Source organism: Clarias gariepinus, chromosome 4 (genome assembly GCF_024256425.1).
Source record: "Clarias gariepinus isolate MV-2021 ecotype Netherlands chromosome 4, CGAR_prim_01v2, whole genome shotgun sequence".
NCBI lineage: Eukaryota > Metazoa > Chordata > Actinopteri > Siluriformes > Clariidae > Clarias > Clarias gariepinus.
In genome coordinates this window covers 31,314,116-31,332,550 of record NC_071103.1, presented here as the reverse complement: position 1 = coordinate 31,332,550, position 18,435 = coordinate 31,314,116, and the positions used below count along the sequence as shown (strand labels likewise).

General features: G+C 35.5%; 1 protein-coding gene across 2 annotated transcripts in view; it reads right to left on the bottom strand.

Annotated features, from left to right (window-relative positions):
• Positions 1–18,435, bottom strand: part of col15a1a (collagen, type XV, alpha 1a) — an 82,756-nt gene that overhangs the window by 22,691 nt on the left and 41,630 nt on the right. For both annotated transcript variants that reach the window (XM_053494114.1, XM_053494115.1), the window contains exons 4-23: positions 18,156–18,230; positions 17,237–17,329; positions 15,914–16,049; positions 15,477–15,517; positions 15,097–15,300; positions 13,391–13,417; positions 12,579–12,641; positions 12,356–12,433; positions 11,886–11,942; positions 11,596–11,736; positions 8,208–8,261; positions 8,082–8,117; positions 7,503–7,628; positions 7,190–7,255; positions 7,034–7,069; positions 6,789–6,830; positions 2,082–2,144; positions 1,175–1,210; positions 1,004–1,087; positions 843–908 (exon numbers count right to left, since the gene is read on the bottom strand). In XM_053494114.1, coding sequence (XP_053350089.1) covers positions 843–908; positions 1,004–1,087; positions 1,175–1,210; positions 2,082–2,144; positions 6,789–6,830; positions 7,034–7,069; positions 7,190–7,255; positions 7,503–7,628; positions 8,082–8,117; positions 8,208–8,261; positions 11,596–11,736; positions 11,886–11,942; positions 12,356–12,433; positions 12,579–12,641; positions 13,391–13,417; positions 15,097–15,300; positions 15,477–15,517; positions 15,914–16,049; positions 17,237–17,329; positions 18,156–18,230 — 1,524 coding nt within the window. The remainder of the gene's footprint in view (positions 1–842; positions 909–1,003; positions 1,088–1,174; positions 1,211–2,081; positions 2,145–6,788; positions 6,831–7,033; positions 7,070–7,189; positions 7,256–7,502; positions 7,629–8,081; positions 8,118–8,207; positions 8,262–11,595; positions 11,737–11,885; positions 11,943–12,355; positions 12,434–12,578; positions 12,642–13,390; positions 13,418–15,096; positions 15,301–15,476; positions 15,518–15,913; positions 16,050–17,236; positions 17,330–18,155; positions 18,231–18,435) is intronic.

Here is an 18,435-nt window from a genome sequence, read left to right as displayed (position 1 = left end):
AGGTACGATAACACAGTCAAATAGCTAGTGCACATCTCCATTATTAAATATCAACTATACAATCGAATTGTCTAGGACACTAACTTCATTAGCTATACATGAACTGTATTATATAGCAGCCATACCCTGCACTGCTGTTATAAAGAAGAATAAGTTCAGTGAGAAACCTAATCAGCAGCATCATAGCAAACCATCCTCTGAGCTCAAGTTCAGACATTCAGCTGTGGTCCTGAATCAAAGTGCCACCTTGTGGCGATGTTTGGTATTACCTTTGACTGTTAGAGTATAATGGATGGCATTAGATTGAAAAACATAAAATTTACAAAAAAGTTACAGGACATCTATGCTTTCCGAAAAGGTACTGACCAAGTTTGGTCAAATTTCCATTAATGTTTTTGGAGAAGCAGCAAATAGCAGATTTGACCCTAAGCCTTTTGTTTATGTTTAAAAATATATAATTAATCATTAAATAATGTTTAGGAGGAGAAAAATAATGTGTGACAATAGTGACGTTGCCACCATGAGACGATGGATAGTGATCCCTATGTGCACTTCCAAGCAGGTGACAAAACAAAAAGAATCATGTGTTTTGCAGTTATTTCAAACAATAAATCAAAATATGAAACAAAATTTGACATATTTTTTAAATAATATAACAAGCATTGTAAAAAATACTGCTGGTCTTCAAGAGAACTAACTTCCTAATAACTTCAAAGTTAGCTTTACACTGGGCTGAATTGCACAGTATAGGCTATATTATAAGAATTGACACTAATTTGCTATTGCATGATGATTATGTGTCAGAATTACTAAGCAGATAGAAAGTACAGAAATGTACTCACCAGAGGACCTTGAGGTTCAAAAAGACCTGTGACATTGTAAACGCCCTCAGTATCGTTCAGCAATAACTGGTAAGTAAATAAAAAGATAAAGAAATATTTGCACAATTTCTTAGTTTAGGTTAAAATACAGTATGGATGCACTTTAAAATGAATAAGCTTACGTCCTGAAGGTTGATAATAGGTCCTGGTGGCCCGGGTGGCCCTGGAGGACCAGGAAGACTGACTCCATCTAGACCTCTTTCTCCCTAAACAGATAAAAGTTTTCATGATTAGAGCTAAAATACATCAAGCAAAAATAGAGACACAGATATACGGGCTGTTTAAGAACATACCTTCTCACCACTTTCACCTTTCTCTCCTTTCTCTCCCTGTAGTAAAATAAAAAATAATAAGAGAATAAGAATAAGAGAATAACATACACTGTGCTCCAGTACAGAACATATTTGTAACACTTAAAAGCAGGTTAAAAAGTTAAAACTTATAAAAATGATTAAAACTTTGAATTTTGAGCAGGTGCTGTAAATATAAAATATAACTGCAGAGCCACTTTAATAGGAATATAACACCCACTTTAATAGGAACATCCAAACCCCTGTCTTTACTCTAGGCAGCTATGTATACTGTATCTAGGTCACAGCTTTAGTTAGTTAACACCAGAATAGGAGGGGAAATAACCTGTTTGAAATTTAGTAACTTTTATTTCATATAAATTAATAAATAAATAAAAAATATTTAAGAAATAAACATCCAGTAAGCAACTGTTCTTTAAGCCAAATTAGCTTTTTAATGTGAAAAGCCAGAGGAGAATTGTCATTATAATAATTATAACAAGTTATAGTGACTATAATGCTTTTTCAAATGCATTGAGTATAAATGCATTTCTGAACACACAATACAGAAAACATGGTGGAACAGGGGATACCACACTAGGTCCAGCCAGTAACGTGAGCATAGAGAGGGCAAATGGTCACCTGAAATAGACAGCTGAAGTTTGTATAAATGTCATCTGCTTTTCTTCCTGTTTTTGTTTTCTGTAACTGGATAACTGCATGAACGAGCAGGTGTACAGGCTTCCTTAAGCGGATGGTGAATGTTAAACTATTCTAATATTATGGCTTATGAATTTCTAATGTTTCTGGCAGATTTTGTGCAAACTCCAAAAAAAAAAAAAAAAGGAAATTAATAAAGCTAAAGGGTTTTGTTTTAAAATATAAGGTTTTGCTTAAAGGAAGTACTGACATTTTTTCCAGGAAGTCCAGGAAGTCCAGGTTTCCCTTCAGGTCCTACAGCACCAGGCTCCCCCTAGAGACACATATGAGAAGTAATAATCAGAAAATCATTCTTTGCTAATGCGAATCACATGTCTAATTTGAAATAAAGCATATATTTTCAGAATGCATATATACAGTATATTAGGGCTGCATGAGTCTTGCCAAAAAGTAAATCACATTTTTTCTTCATTGCAATTGATATCAAGATTCTCTCTCAAATTCTCATCAGCAAATAGTAAATTTCACAGGGTTTGTTAGATACCCAAATAGCACAGGTATGTCGCAAAGATGTTTGCTAAAGAGCGTATCATCTGGTAAACATTGCATTAGTTTTTTTAAAGTCATATTTTGATCCTCTGTAGAATGCCTGTTTGAGCTGTTAAATAATACATCGTCTTTACATCAATACGATGTCTATACGACGTATCTTTATCATCCGAAATGGGAAGCTGCAGCATCAGCTATGACTTGAATAATTTAAATTGAATTATTATTATTTTTTTAAATCCAGATATTTTACAAAAACGTATAGCATGTTTAAAGAAAAGCACTACATTACTTTGTAGATGTAAATGCAGGTTCATGTTCCTTTTCCCATTTTCTTTCTTATACACTCAAAAAAAAGGAAGTTGGCTACCTGTTACATGTACTAAAATGTAATATGTGTTTTGTACATAAATAATTTCATGTTTCCAAGATAAACATGAATAAATTATGTTGTATTTGCATGAAATTCAACAACTTAACATGTATTAGATTCAATCATATTGAGATAAACCAAAGAGATCTTGTCACTATAAAAAACGGAAATATCAGAGCAAACATCGCGAGAAGATATCGCGAGAAGAGAACACAGTGTGTTGAGAAGACAAATGTCTGGCGGGCGTGTGGAAATGGTAAGCCGGAATTAATTCCCATCTTTCTAAATAGAAACGAAATACTGAACATAAATGTCACCTGCTGTTTAGTGATGTTGAGTCACGTTATTTTGTTTTAAGCTATTTCTTGTATTTTTAATCACACTTAAAATACCGACAGTTATATGCGCGTAGTTAATCTGCGGTTCGGTTCTGGTTTCGGTCTGTTCTCATGAGTTGTGAAACGATAGGAAAAAAGTATAAATATTGTTCATTTGCTAAATTAATGATCATGAATGTTAATTGAATATCAATCTTTGTATTTTTTCACAGGAGTTTGTGACTGAACAGTGTCCTGTCTGTATCTGACTTCAAGAGTTTCCTGACCAACCGTATCTAACGATCATATTTAAAAGTCATAACGTACAGTTATAAAGTACAACACGTTTCTGTTGGTGCTTTTTTATGATTAATACTTATTTGTTTTATGTTTTGTACATCATTTGTAAGTTGCTGCTGGTGTAAAACAGGGTTTTTATTAAATATAAAGTAAAAATCTCCGTTTTATCCCATTTGTCTTATGCTTCCTTCCGTCACAAAATTCTGTTGACCATGGTTAATTATAATTAACCGAGGGTATTTCATTAATATAATGGGAGGGGGTGTTTTAATAAAACGACGTCTATCTGACATGAATTAGACATTTGGCAGATGTATGAACATCCGATTAACATCGTCTAAAGAGCGGATCAGGGACGTTTTAATTAATTTATGTCTTAAATACGTAAGCTAAGCGTCGTTCTAACATCTGGCACGGACGTCTGCCAGATGAAAAAGATGACGTCGCATAGACATCTCCGCGACGTGTGTGTGTGCTATCTGGGTAGTTTGTAATTAGATACATAGTTTACAGTGTTATTTATTGTTGTCAAAGGTTTTATTGCTCAGTCTTAACACACTTCTAATATACTTCTATTTAACTTTCTGTCTGCTCTTAAAGTCTCTGAGTGTATACAGTAAGTGTATAAAATATATTGAAGCAAAATCATTGTGGAAGACTGATGAATACAGACAGGCTTTTCCATTAAAATGTCCAGATATAGCTATATGGCAACATGCAAAACAATCGCAATGTAAATCAGAGCTACTAGACGCTCATTTTAAACCAAGAACTTGATTTTGAATTCGAGATCATCCACTGCTTAATGAATGTAGAGGAAGGGTTAAATATGCTTAGTGGGTTCTTCTGACCACAGCAGATGTGTTTTTGCACAGTAAGGATTATTACAGTAGGTATAATTAAATAATAATGAAAAACAAATGGGTGGGAACTACGGACTTCCTCTGGCAATAAGGAATAAGAAACGCTCGGCCTCATTTATCAAATGTCATTACATGAGCCCAGTATATGTTTGTGCACAAGAGAGAAATGAAAATCTTGACTGGAATTTACCAAACATAAATCACAGATGGTCCTATCATCTGCAGATAATAAAATACTCAGTTGGCTGGGTTATGACCAAAAAAAAGGAGAAAGTGAAATCCTTTGCTTTAAAAAATGAGACTGGCTAGCCAACTAAGAAGACTGAAGCTTCCAGGTTCATAATATATAGGACAGTTTGGTCAAAAATGAGTTAATCCCAAATATCTCATTACTGTATACTGATACTGTACTTTTTCTTATTATTATTATTTTTAGTGTTTAGTATTATTGGTGATTATCTCAATACAAAAATCTTTAATCATGTCAAATATCTGTAATAGAAATTATATAGTTTATATAATCAAGGGTTTAAAATAGCCTAGTCAAAGTCCAGACCTCAACCGAAATGAAATGCTGTGTCGGGACCTTGAGAGAGCTGTGCTTAAGCAAATTCCCAAAACCCTCAATGAACTGAAGCAATTTTGTAAAGAAGAACAGTTTTTTGCCCCTCGCCTTTTTTTCTTGCCAGCAATGATGTCACACTAGGTGTAGAATTTACATGCCATGTTCATGTATATTTCTGAATAAAAACAGAAACAAGAAACAGGGACAGAATATTTTGAGCATACTGTATACACACACTAAAAGCTTTGAAAGCTTGTTTAGGAAAAACCTTTGATTTTGAAACCTTTTTTTAAAATATAAAGTCTGGTAAGTAATTTCATAAAGTGTATGTTAATGGGCTAAAAATATTTCTGTCCTGCTTAGCTTAGTTATTAATAGAGATTGAAATATGATTTAGTGAAAACACAACTTATAGAACATGTAAAACTGAACAGGATTTAACTCCCAAAAAATCCCAGCTTTCTAACAATCAAAACATTTGTTCAAATCAATGTAATATACTGTGAAATATTAGGCTGTCAATTTGAAAAATAATAATACTGTAATACAGTGCCTGGTCAAAAAGAGTCACACACTCTTAGTTTGCCTTTGCCCACCTTTGCCTTTGATTATAGTATGCAATGCTCATGCTTCCAGATTCACTCTTTCACAGTTTGTGTCCTGGAATACTGTATGGCCGTGCCATCATGGAAGAAAAAAAAATCAATCAATTGAGATGGCTGGGAAATCTCACTCTGCGCCATCTTTTCAAAGGTGGATTTTGGAAATGGTGTCTATTATCCGGATGGAAAAATTAAGGTACACACGATCCAATTCCTTGGATACATTTTTCGATATTTGGAGTCCGTTTCTTTCCTATCTGGAGAACAACAAAGACAGGAATACTGTTCATATTTAACAATTCATAGCCTACTATTGCATGTTGTACATTTAATGTACCCCCTGGCAGCTTAGTTATTTAGTTATCTATTTTTTTAAGTTTATTTACTTATTTTTAAGTGTATGTGCGTAATCATTTAATTGTTAGTTTTGGTGTGTGTGTGTTTTTTTTTTTTGTTTGTTTTGTTTTTCTTCTTATTATTTTTTTTTCAGGTACTGTGTGTAGTAAATGTGTAGTTATGTTTCAATCTGTTGGTTGTTAATAATGTAAAATTAATAAATATAATAAAAAAATAAAAAAAAAATTGAGATGGCTGGGTCATTTAGTAAATTCAGGTCAAAAGCTGACTTAATTTTATTGCCACATAAAGTGCATGTATTGCTTTATGTGCTCCCTTCATACCCTGATGCACTCAACACTCTAAAATAGGATCACCCAAATAAGGAAAGGGTTCCCTGTTTGTGTCTGGTTTCTCTCAAGGTTTCTTCCTACTGCCAACTCGGGAGATTTTCCTTGCCACTGTCGCTGTCGTCCTCGGCTTGCTCATCAGGGACAATCTTATAATTTTTTATTTATACACATTCACATTTCATACAAACTTCAAAAACTTCATTGCTTTGCGACAATGTCAATTGTTAAAAGCGCTATACAAATAAAATTGAATTAAATTGAATTGAAATAGGGTCAATCTGTACCCATCAGACCACATGACTTTTCAACTTGCTCCAACCTTTATGCTCCCTAGTACTGTAAATATAAACCTTTTTTTTTCAATTAGCCTCACTAACAAGGGGTTTTCTTATGCCCAAACAGGTGTTTAGCCCCAATCATGTGAGTACTGATCATGTGTGACAGTGCTGTTATTTTCACTAATAAACATAGCTGTGATTTCTACTGCTGATATTTTTTATGATGCAACTTTACTAAGCATTTAATGATCTCCATTCACAGTCATTCATTTCTCCTACAAAACTTTTTTTCTGCTTGAAACAGGCCAGTTATGTGACCTTTTTTGTCAGGTAATTGTATTAAAGTCACAAAATGTAATTATAGGTTTCCTTAGTGAAGTTAATTTAATGTATGTCTATGCATATGTGGTCAGATACTAACCTTTTCTGAAGTACCTGGAAGGCCGTTCACACCATCTTTTCCCTGAATTAAAAAAAATGCAATAGATTCAATGTAGCATTTTAGGTTATGATAGACCATCACTCCTTGATATACTTATAATTTAAAAAGCAACCCATATTATATAATACTATTATTATAAAAAATAATAAGAATTGATCATAAAAACGTATTTTAAAAAAGCATTAAAAATCAGTTTCTGTATTTCAAAAAATAGGTAAATCCACCTTTGGTCCCGGGGGGCCAGGCAAACCAGGAAGGCCCTGCATAAGAATAGGAGTACTTGGTTTTATAAAGAAACATACATTCTCAACCAACTACAACATACATACAGTAGACACAGAGACATAATATTTCCACTAGGTTAGTTAAAATGCACCTACAGGAGGCCCTCTAGGGACAGTCAGCCCAAATCCACTGCTTCCACCCACTCCTGAACCTTCAGAATCCTGCACACACACACACACACACACACACACACACACACACACACACACACACACACACACACACACACACACACACACTTCAAATCTGTTCTCCAGCTTTACTGTGAATATTAATCACTAAACATGACTTAAAGTTGACAGAATTTATATGCCATTTTAAATATATGGAATTTAAATGACATCATTCACTCAGTAGCTTTTACTATCTGATTCAGATCATAAAGTTGGTCCTAAAACTCAGCATTACCTCAAAACTAAAGCGTACAGGTGGACCTGGAGGTCCTGGAGGGCCTGGTGGGCCAGGTTCTCCCTTTCGGCCTTCTGGTCCTGCTGCACCTGGTACTCCTGGAAGTCCTGGCTCCCCTGAGTCACCCTTAAAAAGACACAAATAAAGAGCATGAGAAGGAAATATAAAAAAAACAAAAACAGTAGAATAGTAACAGACTAAACAAAAAATAACAATATCAAGAAATATTTTATTCCTGTTTTAGCTCAACGCTTGGCCAACTATATGTTGTTGTTGTTTTTTTTTATTAAAATCTAAGTGCCATATTTAAAAATATAAAAAATCTGTTTATAGTTACACAGTTAAATCTGGTCACGATGAGAAACTACTACTAATACTGTACCGAGTCACTGTTGTGGAAAATTAATTAACACATTCTAAAAATCAGATTTGAGAATTTACCGGTGCTACAGCATACTGGACGGTACATTATATTAAACGTGAAATTCAAACACTAAGATACAGAATAAGTGGCTAGAAAAATAAAAGCACAGTATGATGTAAGCAATGACTTACACATAGTCACTGCATTGGCATTACCTTTTGTCCGGTGTTCCCAGGCAATCCATCTTCACCCTGTTAACAAGTTTATAATGACAATTATTTTATGGAAGTAAAGGGGGCAGATTGAACAACTAATGCAACATTTTTCTTTGTATATTTTACCTTATCCCCTTTCTCGCCCTCTTTCCCTGGTTCACCATCTTTGCCATTAGCACCCTGTCAGAACCATGAAAACAGATTTATTACTTCCCCCTGCATTTGAATAATGCCAAACCTCTGGCCTTGACTGAGGCACAAAGTCCTAGACGATAATGGAGAACACTGAGAATGGAAATTTATTATATTATTTGTATACTTATGTTCAGGATTTTTGTCTAACAAAAGCCATTGCAAATCTTCTTGAAAAGATTTTAGCGCAAAATTTGTATTTTATATAAGCTTGAGTTCCTCCTTTAAATGCAATACCTTTAAAATCTGAATACTACTGTTTTCAATTGATCATTCAATCAAAAGGAAAACTTCAAAAGTAAACAAAAGTTTATTTTCTATCGATATTATTTGTATTATATTTGATTTTAGATAATTAAGAATTGTGTTTTAAAGGTGGATGAATGGTAAAATATGTTTTTTCTTAAAATGCACTACAGTACATGTTCCAACTGTGAGGAAGAAAACATCTTAATATAGGGTAAAGATAAAAAAAGAAGAAGAAGAAGAACTTAAATCACTTTGAAAAAAATAAAACACTGAGGTTAAAAAGTGCTGAGTTAAGATTAAATTAAAGAGTTGATTGGATTCATATTAAAAGGCAGCTTCCCCCCAATGACACCAAGAGGTTTCATGTTCCATGAAAAGTTTCAGTTCCAGTTAAATGGCATTAGGAGCGCCCGCACACACACGCGCACGCACACACACACACACACACACCGTTTTTCACAAATATACTATTCTTTAAGTGCTGTATATTTTCTCTCAATCATTAGGATTAAACTTAAAATATACTTCTTTTCACAAAGAGGTCATTTAGCAGGAAATACTGTACTTTATACTTGGATCAATACTCTGTTTCCTTTTAACACACAACATCTAAAAGCATCTAAAGCACATTTAATTGTAATTATACTGGTAAAATCATCTTCACAATCATCACACGACACTGCTTTAAAATAAACCAGAACAAATCCTGGCAGAATCCCACTTAAGGACAGAATTATGTTTTCCTATCCGCAGATATGTCACAGCCAGATAAGATTTTGGATGAATATCTGACACACATTAACAAGGGAGGATTTTTTTAAATCTCTGCCAAGTTCTGGAAGGAAAATGTCAAATCTGTGTACCTATTTATGGGAAATGTACTGTCTGTGTGCCTCAAGGACAGACCACACAACAGGAAAGGTTACAATTACAAAATGCTTTTACAGGGATACACGTGCATGGCACTGTAGTAGTGTCGAGTGATTTTAGGACACTATGTTGAGATAAAGTTCCACAAAGTATTCTTCTTGTAAATGTACTTTAGATGAAGATGAAGAGATAAAGGCAATATCAAGCCAGAATGTAAGAATTACAACAAAAATAATTATTTAAACCTTCTTGATTTGCATTTTTTTGAGCTTTCAAGATAGAATGGAGATTGGTTGGGCTTCTTTTTGACCAAATCTGACTTAAAATTCTTCCACATGGGCCTCCCAATGGCGCAGTGGTAAAGCGCTTGCCCTATCATCCAGAGATCGCTGGTTCGAACCACGGGTTGAGAGGTACTTAGTGCTCCCACATTAATGACAGCTCTACAAGCCAATCAGGGGCGTCTGTGGGTTCACGCAGGCGGAGGGGGCGGATAGCGTGTGTTACGCCGCCCCCCAATGGTGCGTGAGCGAGCAGTTCGAAAAAAATGGTCGGTGACGCCATGTGGATCGAAGGAAACACGTGGGCCGGTCTGCGGCCCTCCCGACTGATTGGCGGTAGATGCTTAATGTGGGAGCCTCCAGTGACGGGGTGGAATTGGATACCACTAAATTTGGGGAGAAAACAATTCTTCCACATACAGTATATGCATCATAAACTATAGATTATACTATAACTCCTACACCCATTCAGTGCTTACGTATCATCCTCATGCCTATCATCTCCTTTTACTGTCACCCAGAGGCCTATAAGCTACTGCTACCCTCATAGAATTCACTTTTCTTTGATTATTTAATAATCTCTTTTCTTTGATTAATTAATTATTTAATCTTTTCCAGTAAAACTTAGCATATAAATTTCTGGCAATTATTCTACTTTGTAAATAATACAAATTTCTCATACATACCCTGACAAATTAATTTATAAATGCACATACTGTACATACAGTATGCATGCACTGACACGCTCATAAATACATTCACACACTTTAATTATATTGCATAAGCAGCAACAAAAAGCAAATGCAGTAGGCCAAAGGCTGAATTATTGCGAGGTGCATGCAAGTGGAACATGTTGAGGGGAAATCCTGCCTTTTGTGGCCCATGGCTTTATATTGCCAGCTGGGACCAAACGCTATACCTCAACTAAGTCCAGGTCTGAGCCAAGCTCAAATGCAGAGCCAGCATCAATCCTAGACTCAACATCAAATCCTGACCCAGCATCATATCCAGACCCAGGATCATATCCAGACCCAGCATCAAATCCAGACCCAGGATCATATCCAGACCCAGGATCATATCCAGACCCGGCATCAAATCCAGACCCAGGATCATATCCAGACCCACTAAACCCGTCCTCAATCACCTGAAACATAGCATGGATCAGCTGATTCAGATGGTAAAAATGCCATAAATTAAAGCTGGGCGTTCAGCATTATTTAACCAGTCTGCAACATGTCAAGGGTCAAGGCATCCCAGTGCTTTGGCAAGGAAATGCTCTACCTATCAAATATTAGCATATAGTACTGCTAATAAAAAAGCTTCTGCTGGTTCTATTTAGTATTATGCTTCTGAAACTCTCATTAAGAAGAGAATTGTTTGAAATCGGAAGTGGGGCTGGTTGCAGACAGCGACAAAAACATGTTCACAGTTATAAAATATACTTTAACCTAAATAAAATGTGGGTATTTAGGGTCTCTCTGCTTTTACCCGAGTACACAATTGTGTACTTTTCCCACCGCTGCTTAACACAGATTAGAAGATACTGTAGTAGTGTAATACACTGCACATTGCCACAAAGTTGGGTTAAGATACTTCATGACTACAGCATTTAAGATAATATATGGCTATATAATATAACATAGCATATAGCACTAGCATATAGTTTATAAAATTTCTATCCTTGTGAAAACATTCAGTCAGTACTTATTGGATAGGTCCACTTCCATCATGCCAAAAAAAATCATCACAGGAGAAACAAACAGATCAACAACCAGATCAACTTTGAGTCAACCTTTCCTTTAAGAAAACAAGATGAATCAAAACCATGCCAGTGTGATACCACCTAAAAAAAAAGTCACCATTTTGTTTTTACATCACATTTGCAGAATGTCATAATGTCAAAATATCAAAAGAACACTTACTGGAATTCCAGGTTTACCCATCTCGCCATCCTTCCCATCTTTCCCTGGAGGCCCTGGAGGTCCCACTGCACCAGGAGAGAGAGCTACAGGTGGGCCAGGAGGACCAGGCTTTCCTGGAGGGCCTGGAGGGCCAGGTGGACCCTGATAAAAACATACTAAATCCAATAATTTGTTCAAAATGGCTTTTTATAACATGTATACTGTACATAATCCTACAATTTGGAACAGCAAGCCCCACCCCAACCACCAATCATCTAAAGCAACAACATATTAGAAGAGGATAAACTCACCCTGATCATCTCTGTGTCACTGTCAAAGTCTTCGAATCCTGAACCTTCAATGGCATCCTTCATAAAAGGGCAGAGAACATAGGAAAAATATTATTTTAAGATACCTAACAATGTCACTATGCCAAATGTAAGTCAGTGTCCAATTTTATCAAACTCTCTTTTTTTCTTACATTAAGTTTTGTCCCAAGTTGTATGAACTACTGTTCACTACTTATTATTTTGATTATAATTAGAAATATATATTTTTTATACATTTATTAATTAAAAATAATTATGAGATTGATTTATATTACATTATATTGTTTGATTTAATGTTAAATAATTGCAATTATTTACAAGTAATACTTATGGACAGCAGGTAGTTCATGTTAAAGAAAAAACATTGCCCAGCTTCAGAACACAAAGTATGCCCTTCTGGTTGTTCCATAGACAGGGCTGATCCCTGTACTGGGTAAACAGTGTGCACATACCACATATCGTGGTGTCGCTGGTCGTCCCGGCGGTCCTGGAAGCCCAGGTGGTCCAGGTAGACCAACTCCAGGATCACCCTGAAAAACGTAAGGTTTCAGTGGATTAGGTATTTCTCAACAACATTAGTATAAAACTTAATAAAATTATTACTACTCAGAACAATGATCAATAATAGTGATTAGTGATCAGTTATGGTGTATACTGTGTATAGAGTATTTATACCTTTTCTCCTTTTAATCCTGGATCACCAGGGATACCTGGGAACCCTGTAGCTCCAGTTACTCCCTGCAGAGACAACCAAAGAAAAACATCTATGTAGTTATAAAAAAAATTGAGTCTAATGAAAGAAACACACATGTGGAGCCCTTATTCTAAAAAGCTGGTCAGACATTTGGATTTGGTCTAATCAGGCTCACAGGTATGAAGAAAGGTGCAGCAATTATCCTTCAATCAAACCCAAAAAAAGATCAAAGGCTTAATGTTTCAGTCTGATACTGAGTCAAACCACTTCTTAATTAATGCACCAAACAAGTAATGGGGCTGCCCTTTCAACAGAATTCACTCTTATCTTTTTTAAGCTTAGCTCTGTTGGACATATGTGAAGCACTGGGAAGTCTTAGTTTTTTTGATAGTTACTGATATCACTCACTGACTCATCGTATATACCACTTTATCCTGTATACTGGGTTGCGGGGGGGCCTGGAGCCTATCCAAGGAGACTTACAGTTGGGCATGAGGTGGGGTACAACATGGACAGGATGCCAATCCATAGCAGGCACGCACACATACACACATTCATTCACACACTATGGGTAATTTGGGAATGCCAATTAGCACAATCTTTGGACTGGGGGAGGAAACCGGAACAAACCCACCAAGCACGAGAAGAACATGCAAACTCCATGCACACAGAGATGGGAATCGAACCTGGACCCTGGAGGTGCATAGCGACAGTGCTAACCACTTATTCACCGTGCTGCCTAGTTATTGATATATCATATCATACTGTAGGTCAAGAACCAAAGTATACTCACTGGTTGTCCATCTTCTCCACGACTACCCTGAAAAACGAGACATCATTTATTTAAAATTCTAAATTTAAAAGCTGAACACATCTATACTATTACTAAAATAATATTACCCTTTTTGCCATAAAAAGAGAAAGATAGATATAATATGTGTATCTATTTGTCATGCATCAAGGTTGAAAAAATCAAACTGATATTGTACATGTATAGTAGGTCTGGCACTGAACATTCAGTACAAACAGATGCAATATAACATATAGCTGCAGATTTAACTCTTACTAATGGTTACCAATCCATCCCCAGTGAAAAAAAAATACACTTTAGTGAATTACAAATATATTGAGTTCCTCGATAGTACACTGCAAATATACTAACAAAAAGTTGTACCATCAGTTAATATATAAAAAGTATACCAAACTCATGCTTTTACCAAATTTTGGAATTAAACTTTAAACATACTGTACTTAAATATATACTTAAATTTAATTAATTATGGTATGTACATACATTAGTTCACAATCTTGAAGTTAGCAAACCTCAAGTATACTAGTCATTAGGACACTAGGAGCAAGTACACCTAAGTATGCTTTAGCATGGTAGGATTTAATATACTTAGCATACTATTTTTTTTTTACTTGGGATGGCATTTATGCATATCCAAAGTAGGCTTAATCAGATTAATTTGACTTTCGAATCCAAGGAATTTGAGTAACATTTTTAATGTTTAATTAATTGTTTGTTAATGACTGAGCAGATCAAGTTTGCTTAAAACATGATTTTCAGGCACCGAAGCATGCATGAAGTCCACAGTATATTTGATAAAGTCCAATTTATGTTGCATGATCATTTTACAATGATAAAAAAGCAGTCATTATATTTTGCCACATTTCCTGTATGTTTTACCACAATAGCTCCAACAAGGTTCCAGTTATTGCAGTTTATTTATGATGCCCAACTCTAATGAAACCACATGGATGTACTTACCAGTGGTGTAAAGTACAATAACAAGGTACACATCCTTCAGTACTAAAGTATTATTGTGTAAACCTTGTACTTTAACCGAGTATTAACAATATTAGTAACTTTTACTGTCTACTCGACTACAATTGTGAAGAAATTCCGTACATTTTACTTGAGCATATTTCTATTGCTAGCAGGTGATACTTGGTCAATTGTGCATGTTCAAACTATTTAGCTGGTTCCAGCTACAACACCACAAGTTTGAGGACTTGGTAGTACACCTGTTTCATGAATGGTATTAGTGTTCACCATAATGGCGTAAAGAGAGAAAAAGAGAGAGAAGTACTCAACATGGTTAGGTAACCTCTCCCAGGGAGTCAAAGCACAGAGAGGAAGCAAGAGAGAGAGAGAGCGATACTTTGTGATGTTACGGCTACATTTAATACTTGTATTGAAAATCAAGTGCTTTTGTGCGTGGAGTGTGCGAAGTGTTCAGGTCAAACCAGGACTTGTGATAAGTGCATCATAGTAGCAGGAAATTATAAAGAGAAATAAAAGCGATTTTTTACTCTCTCTCTCTCTCTCTGTTCTGGTATTCTGCACAATCAAAAAGTCAGCATTTAACTTGAATACCCCTCATACTTTAATTCAAGTGGAAATTTAAATGAAGAGTTTCTACTTTTCCTGGAGTAATATTTTACCTAGGGTATCAAGTATAGAATTTATGTACTTGGTCCACTACTGGTACTTACAGGAATGCCATCCTTCCCTGGTGCTCCTGTAGGTCCTGGTGGTCCTGGAGGGCCCCGAGCCCCTGGCTCTCCTACCCAAGATGAGACGTCACCTTTAGGGCCTAAAGAGCTTACTGTGCCTGGGAGTCCTGGAGGACCAGGTGGTCCAGGAGGTCCAGGGTCTCCTTTCTCCCCTTTATGCATTGGCATCACCAGTGGATATTCCTGAGCAAGACCGGATATCAAAGTTAGTAATGGATTTAAGCTTTAATTATCTGGTTAAATTTTATGACAGAGGCATAAATATGATATATTACCACATACGGTGTTCCACAATAAATAAATAATAAGTGCTATTGTATTTCATGTAAGTGCACACAAAATTGGAATATTATTCTTACATTTTCTTTGTGATATACGGCTTTCTCTGTCCTGCTCGTCTCTGTATACAAAAGTGCAAACAAGAAAGATAATTAATATCCATCAACACTAACGGCAATGAATGGATAGTTGCATTTTCAGTTTGCCAGAATCATACCTGTATAAATAACTGAAAACGAAACGTGAAATGGACTTTATATTAAATTCAAATTAGGGGGCATACAGTGTGTACTGGAATGCACCAAAATGCAAACAGCTCAATAACAAATACCTCATAAGGATTGTGTACTTAAGTAAATATTTATATCTGCATTTGAGTAGTTTGTAGAATTTTGCCCATATATTTTGCCCATAAATTAAAATCTCTACAACCAATTCAATTTAAATAAATCAAAAGTAATCAGAAGTATTTAGAAGTCACTTTAAGATTTAAATAGCACAAATCAAAATCACTCACCTTTCTCGGCTGTCTGCTTTATGACAGAAATGTCCTGGCCAGAGGACTCCTGCTCTATGTCCTCATCATCAAACGGTGCTTGAGAAGATGATTCAGTAGGGGGCGCTCTGATAGGAAGTGTCTGATCTTCATTAGGCTGTAAGAACAAGACAGTAGTGTAAGTACAGAACTTTTTAAAGAATATGTTAGCAACCAAAAATATACCTAAACTTATTTCACTATATTAGAAATATGAATAGGACAAATTTAACATAAGATTAACTACATTTTTTAAAACCAGAATAAATAAATCCCCAAAGCTACCATTTTCTGAAAGACTTTTCCAGAGTTCAGGTGATGATGGAAGGATTTGTATTAAGAGTAGCAGGATGCTCAAGGATTTTTTTCTGTGTGTGTGTGTGTGTGTGTGTGTGTGTGTGTGTGTGTGTGTGTGTGTGTGTGTGTGTATTTGGGTTTGTGTGTGTTCCTATTTCTGCTGTAGGTTGAGTTGTTATCAGAATATTTGTCCAACTTTTGATGTTCGGGGGAATGGATCACTAATTGAGAAACATCTGTTCTGGTAAAATTCCATCCCTTTCAAACTGTTTAGGTTTCCTTGATTCCTTTACAGGCCACTGTGATCTTTCAAGAACATAAGGCACGCCAGGATACTGATTATGAGTCAACTCCACACTTTTATCTTTAAAGCTTGGAGGAATGCAAAATGGTTTACTGTCTCAGCAAGTTCTTCCTTAATGAAGCTTTAACATCATAAGTGCATAGGCACGCTAATGAGCATTAAAGCACCTCCCGCTGAAAGTCTTCCCAAACAGAATCAATAATATTTCATATTAGAACCAATACTCAATTTTAAGAAATCTTATTTTTGTGAACAGACTGTACACATGCACAAACCTAAATGGAGAAAATGGCACGCACTTATAGCTCAGACAAAGACAGCATCAAATGCAATTTTCAACCAGAACATTATCAAATCATTTTTCCTGTTAACCAACTTGACTCAAATAAATAATATTTTAATAAAAGCTTTGTAGAGGTGCATACATCATCTAATAATAGGTGATAATAAATTGTCTTGGTTGTGCTAAATATGGAGTAGGACGATGATTCCCATCAGCCACTTCATCTCACCTGTTCATGACACAATTGATATTACTGTAACTGTTTGCATATGTTGCGAATTTTCCACCTCTGGCCATTCCATGACAATCATGTATACCCATCACTTTATGTACTGTAAAAGTCTGAATAATCAGCAAAGTCTTATTTTATGGTATTAATTCAGGTTGTACAGTATGTTATTGAGTGTGTGTAGCTGCTTACTACGGGGTATTCTCTCTCCTCATGTATTTTCTTTACTTCATCTGTGGTCTCTGTGTCATCGTATTCATTATCACCACTGCCATACCCAGATGCCTAAAATAACACACACACACACACACACACTGCATTAATAAACTGCATGGTCAGTCACCCATCTTCAACTAAAACAATTATAGAAAGCTAAACCCAGAAAAAAAGAAGAAAAAAACACTCTTGAGAAAGCTTTTGTTGTGACTGTATGCAATATGCTTCAGTAAAATATTTAAGTTTATTGTGCAGTTTCTCACAAAACTATTAACTTTGTTGATACAGGCTGTTAGCTTAGAATGTTCCGCTGCAGAGCCAAAAAATACAAACCTGCTAGCCTTCATGCTTAGTCCTTACCACCAGAGGGAGCAATAAGTCAATTTTAGACTGATGTACTTTCGTCTTGATATAAGTGTTTTTTATTCCTGGCCCATAAGGAATACATTTGTTTACCCACTTTGATGCTTCACTAGCTCCTTTGAATCCACCCATCAGGTAATAATCAGTTATAGGAAAAAAATATGAATCGTGACTAAGATATGAGATATAAGAAGGTTTTTACCTTCATAGGATTAACAATGTTCATGCAGGATTTCCTGATCAGTTATTTACTTGCTTACGTTTTCTGATTCTTTCTGACAAAAACATGCAGGCACAAGTCTGGAAAAATTTTATCAACCGATAATATCTAGTCATAACCCATATCCCCTTTTTTCAAAGGAACTATAAAGTTTTAAAAAATAATAATAAAACAGATTTTTGCACTGATTGTTCAAGAAACTTTCATACCATCATCTAGGCTTTAATGACAGCTGTTCAAAGCTGTGGGGCACATCAAAAAGAGAAAATAACGTAAGTGAGAGAAGATATGAAAAACACAGATATTACTCACATAGGGGTCGTCCTCTTCACATTGCTCATCTGGTGCCCGAGGATCCGGAGTCAACACCAACTGCTGGATTGATCCCTGCAGAAAAAAAGGGAGAGAACGGGCTTAGTTTATTGTGATCTAAAAATTATTGCATAAAAATATCAACTAAATTATAAACACCCCAATACAATAATCTACACTCACCAGCAAACCTATTACGAGCATGTGGTTATACATTTTTTTCTTTTTACTAGAGTTAATACAGAAAGGTATAAAAAATAAAAAATAAACAACAACAACA